Source organism: Propithecus coquereli, unplaced genomic scaffold (genome assembly GCF_000956105.1).
Source record: "Propithecus coquereli isolate 6110/MARCELLA unplaced genomic scaffold, Pcoq_1.0 Scaffold39, whole genome shotgun sequence".
Classification (NCBI taxonomy): Eukaryota; Metazoa; Chordata; class Mammalia; order Primates; family Indriidae; genus Propithecus; species Propithecus coquereli.
The window spans coordinates 7743513-7749512 of NW_012149618.1; the positions used below are offsets into that span (position 1 = coordinate 7743513).

General features: G+C 33.4%; 1 protein-coding gene across 1 annotated transcript in view; it reads left to right on the top strand.

The window, feature by feature from the left end:
- Positions 1-6000, top strand: part of BIRC6 (baculoviral IAP repeat containing 6) — a 262303-nt gene that overhangs the window by 90717 nt on the left and 165586 nt on the right. The window contains exon 23 of the mRNA XM_012652423.1: positions 2906-3040. Coding sequence (XP_012507877.1) covers positions 2906-3040 — 135 coding nt within the window. The remainder of the gene's footprint in view (positions 1-2905; positions 3041-6000) is intronic.

Below are 6000 nucleotides of genomic sequence, written 5' to 3' on the forward strand. Positions count from 1 at the left end.
AAATCCTATATGATTTGGTTTTCTTTTCCCTTGCCACCTTATCTTTTGCCATTGCCCCTTTTCTTCTTCTTTGACCCAGTAATTCTCCATAGACCCCCTCAAGGTTCCTGAGATCACTTAAGAGGATCCATAGGTAAGAACTATTTTTATAATAGTAGAATGATGTTATTTGCCTTTTTCGCTTCATTCACACGTTTGTACTGATTGTGCAAAAGCATGGTGTTCTTCACTGTGCACTTGAAATAAAATGTTAGTTTCATTTATGATTTTCCTTGATGATGTAGTAAAAATTATTAATTTCATTAAATTCTGAACCTATGAGTACACATCTTTTAAATAGTCTGTGATGAAATGGGAAATCTTCATAAAGCACTTTTGCTGCATGCTGAAGTACCATGGTTATTTCAGGGAAATACATTGGTGAAATTGTTTGAGTTATAAGCTGAACTAGTTGCTTATTTCATGCAACACCATTTTTATTTGCAATAACGATAACAACTGACAGGCAAAAGCAAACTATACTACGCTCATTCAGACTTGGGTATCTGGCAGATATTTTCTGAAAAATGAATGAAAATAGCCTGTCGCTTTGGGAGAGGTTGATAGTATTTGTTGCCAATATTAAAAGTAGAGCTTTCAAGCAAAAAATTAGAATTTTGGAAATCATGTATCCTCCACAGTGAGCTTGATGGCTTCCCAATACGTAAAGACTCTTTGGCATGTGATGATATTAACGAGTGTCATCTTCTGATATTGTATAGTGAAATGTGTTAACATTTGTCTATAGTGGTGAGCCAATATTTTCCAAATGCTCAGTGCGTGATGTTTCACCAGTCGTTCATGGGTAAAAGATTCCTTAAAAGTACAAGATACGATCTTAATGTAACAGAATTTGAGAAGTTCATTGTTAAGATTTCAGATACCAATCTGAACTGTAACTAATCTTTTAGAAACTACCACTTATCAAGTTTTTGAATATGCAAGGCTCTTAAAAATTTTCTTTCCAACTACGTATTTGTGTTGGATCAGATTTTTTTCACATACTTCTGCCACAACAACATATTGCAACACATTGAATGCAGAGGCAGAAAGATAGGAGAAACCAGGTATTCTCTGATAATCCAGATTTTAAAGAGATTTTTAAATAGGTGAAATGCCACTCTTCTCATTAAATTATTTTTCTTTTGGAAAATAGTTATTTTTCATTAAATTATGCTATTTCTCTTAACATTTAATGTGTTTATTATTATTAAATAAATTAATACTTAAAATTCCATGTCTTAACATTTCTACTTTGGTAAGTATCAGTATAGTCAACATAAACAAAAGCTCTTTAGGATTCTTAATATTTTTAAGCTATGTAGAGGGATCTTAAGATTGAGAACTATTTCTTTGGTCATGTTGTTCTTTCAGGTCCTCAAATGTGCTGTGTTCCTTCCTACTGCAGGGATTTCACTCCTGTTCCTTTTGCCTTCCCACTTCAAAGAAATAAATACATAGAAATCTCTTATTTTTCCTGAGAATCTCATCCATTTCATCAGGGAAGCATTTTATTACCTCTTGACTTAGGTCTGATCACCCCTTGACTTATCAGTCCTTTAAATTTCTCTTAAGTAAAACCTTGCACTTTTTTTTGAAGTTCGATTATATACTTGTTTAATGCCTAATAACCACTAACACAGAATATAAACTTCATGAAGACTGGGGCCTATCCTTTCACTCCTTTATCTCCCAAGTCTTATATTGATTAAGTGCCCAATAAATGTTTTTTGAACATATCAGGCCCTATGCTGTCTGCCAGTGGCACGGTGGAAAATAAGATTATGACAATTTAGTCTGGCATTCAGTAGTTCTTCAGCTGTTGATGACACTTTTTATGTATCTCTGTGTTTGTTTCATGTCTGGATTTTGTTTTACTTTGTCTTTTAAAGAATTCTGTTTAAAGGAGTGCCAATTCTAGAAAATTTGGAAGGTAGTGAATACGATCCTGTTCTCCCAAACTATATACATAGTTACTGTGAATCCTTTTGTTTTCCTGGGCTAAGTGATCCTCCTGTCTCAGCCACCTGAATAACTAGGACTACAGGCACACTCCACCGTGCCTGGCTAATTTTTTGTTTTATTTTTTGTAGAGATGGGTTCTCCTTATGTTGCCTGTGCTGGTCTTGAAACTCCTGGGCTCAAGTGATCCTCCCTCCTTGGCCTCCCAAAGTGCTGGGATTATAGGTGTGAGCCATCACACCTGGCCATGTGAATTCTTTCATATTCTTCCTTCCAGTTGTCTTGTTGTGGTTTTATTGGTCATGTAGTTGTGGCCATGTGGTTTTCTTCTTTTTAAAACTGCTTGTGTTAGCTTAAACTATTTTTGTGATATAAAGTAGCGTGCTTCATTCTAGAAAATTGGTAATATTATATACATAAAATACAAAGAAATAGGTATAGATATTTCTTACTAATATTTTAAAATGTTTCTTTAGTCTTTTTTAGTGTCTTACATTTATACAATTAACATCATACAATGTGTTCTGATTTTATGCATACTCATCAGATTGGGTGATAGCTAATGACAGTATCTAGTTTATTAATATTATTTTTTCCTCATTTAGAATCTAAGTTACTTGTTACTGAATGTAAATTTTGTGTTATAGAAAACTATTACTCATGTTTCTTATTAATGTGAAGGGCTTCTAAGTTGCTTTTATGCAAATCTGCTTTTGTATCAAGGAAACTGGTATCTACTGTTTTGTTTTCTTAATGCTATGTCTGTTGTTGAGGTACTATGTAAGAGTTGTATATTTATGTATGTTCTAATTAGAATTGGAATAGCAGCTATAATTATCAATGTGACTATTGCCTTTTAAGATAATCTTCACATATTGTAAGACTTGTCTTTTCTCTGTATCAGGAAATGGGAAGGTCAGTAGTTGCACAGCTGCTGAGGGTAGTTTCACATCTCTCACTGGACTTCTAGAAGTTGAACCCCTGCACTTTACTTGTGTCTCAACTAGTGATGGAACCAGAATAGAAAGGGATGATGCAAGTACGTTTACTGGTATATACCTTCTTTTATTATATATTTTATGCAGTAATAAAGTGGTATGTAAGTATTTAAATATCAATTATATGTAAGTTTCATTGCTATCATGTTTCATGGAAATTTATTTATGGGAGGGATATTTTGGGGAAATGTAAATAGTTTTATATTCTTTTCTAATTCAATTCGTAGAGTCCTCCCTCCCCACTAGAACAGTCTTAAATCCTTATGTTTTTATGTATGTGTACTTTTAGAAACTTTTTAATTGGGAAAATATCAAACATAATGGAAATGGAAGAGTAAAATAGACTCCATGTTTCCACTGTTCAGCTTCAACAATCATCAACTGGTGACCAGTCTTATTTTGTCTATACTGTGTGTAGTTTTGGCATCATGTTATTTCTTGCATCTAATGTGAACAGTATATTTGGGTGATGTCTTTGAGAAATTTGAGATGAATAACAAGGCAATGCTATTTTTGCAACTAGTATAAAACAACTTTGAATATCTGAAATACTATTTGAGGGTGTTGAATATGTGGTGGCATTATTTTAAATAAATACCTACACTTAAAAATTAAGTTCTTGATTGTCAAGCAGTGGAAACTTATTTTCTTTCTTGTTTTCCGTGATTCTTTTTCTTCACATGGCAGGATCAGTGTTTATTTATAATTCTATCATGGTACAAATTATTGACGTTTTTATAATTAAGAATATTAGTATGTGGTTTTATGTATACATTACAGTCACTGAAATGTTTGCAAATTGTGTTGGAAGTGACCCTGCGTTGGTGGTTTCGGATAAGTGGGTGTGGTCTTATTCTCTTCAACAGTTTAACAGAAAGCAAAAACAATTTGCATGAGAAGTAGTGATAAATTCAATCTTGCATTTAGCTCCAGAATGGCAAGGGCTTTTAAAAGGAATTTATCAATTCTTTATTTTAGTGTCTCTTTTTAGTGTCTTGTATCTTCCAATTGTGAAAGTGACTACTAAGTGAAATTTGTAGCATATGTAGTATAGATGAGCTTTTTCTTTTTTTAATCTCAGATCCTCATCTGAAAGAGCTTTTTAAATAAAAATATAAGATTTCCTTTATATGGAGATTCTAGAAGGGTCAAAATTAATTCGTATTTGTTTTCTTGGACTATCATACTGATTTTGTAAAAACTCTTACGTTTATAGTGGAACAGAAACATACCATGGCAAAAAATTTTGACCTTTTCAAAAATTATTTATAAATCAGGCTTTTTCTTGGAGCTGGCCTGAAATTAAGTGTCTAAGAATTTTTATCTTAAGAAAATTCATGTGTGTGAATAATTAATGCTTTTAGAAGGTAGAAAAGTTTTAAAGATAAAAGTTAGGTTTGAAAACATTCCTTCACACTCACCATTTCCCCTCCTGCAAAGCAAGGAATGGAACCAATTTCTTGTCTTTTCAGAGGTAATCTATGTATATGTAAGCAATCACTTCTGTATTCCTCCCTGTCTGAAACCACTGCCAGCAGAGGGATTTTTATTAAATTTTAGAGCAAGTCCTGACCAGTGATTATAAGGAGCTGAAAGATGACTACAGTCTATTAGCTTCCTGTTTAATTTTTGAAACTTGTTAATATTGTGAAATACAATACCCATGCAGAAAAGTGCAGAAAACAATTGCATAGCTCAGCAGTTTATCATGACATATATGTGACCACCACCTAGGTAAAGAAATAACATTTCTAGCCCCCAAAACGTGTCTTCATGCCCACTTCCATTTATTTTTCCCTCATTCTCTTCAAAAGGTAAACACTGTTCTAAATTTTAGAGTAATCACTTTTTGGCGTTTATTTCTTTGAATAACCACCTAATCATGTATTCCTGAGGACTGGTTAAGTGGGGTCTGTATAATATAGAATTGTGCATATATGTATATTTTGGTCTGCTTTCCATTCAGTGCTATGATTATGACATTAATCTATATCACTGCATATAAGCAGTTCTTTTTCATTGCTGTTTAGGTTTCCGTGATCTGAATAAACAATTTATGTGCCCACTATTGATTTATATACTGTTGATAGACATTTGAGTTGTTTCATTGTGGGACTATTAGTACTAATGGATACACTTTCCTCTTGGATGTGAATGTAGAAGTTGATTCACTGCTTCATAGGGTATTCATATATTCAACTTCAGTAAGTAGTTATCTTTTTGCTATTAATTTCTTTTTAAGTTAACCATAGGGTTAAAGGAAATACTCAGATTATTAATCTTGCAACATTTATTAGTAATTTTATAGGATCAGTTTTTGTAAATACTCCATGCATGCTTAATAATGTTTACTCTGCACTTGTTGGTGAAGTATACTCTATATATCCATTTTGTCAAGTTTGCTAATTCTGTTCTTGAAATTTTCTGTTTTTATTATTTTATCTCCTTTTTTTTTTTGGTTTTGTTTTTTTAGCTAATGAGGCCTATATGTTAAAAATCTTGGTATGATAACTGTGGATTTGTCTATTTTAGTTTCATCAATTTTTATGTTATACGTTTTGAGGTGACCATATAAATTTAGGATGGTTGTATCTTGGGAGTTAATTCTTTTGTCATCATGAATTATCTCTCCCTCTCTTTTTTTTTGACATGGGGTCTTGCTGTATTGCCCAGGCTGGTCTTGAACTCCTGAGCTCAAGAGATCCTCCTGCCTCAGCCTTCTGACTAGCTGAGATTACAGGCGTGTGCCACCATACCTGGCACGAATTGTCTCTTTATCTCTAAGTTTGCTATTTCTCCTAAGATCTACCCTGATATGTATATGTCTAACACAACTTTCTTTTGGTTGCTATTCGCGTGGTATATATTTTTCCATCTTTTTTTTTTGAGACAGAGTCTCGCTTTGTTGCCCGGGCTAGAGTGAGTGCTGTGGCGTCAGCCTAGCTCACAGCAACCTCACACTCCTGGGCTCAAGCAATACTTCTGCCTCAGCCTCCTGAGT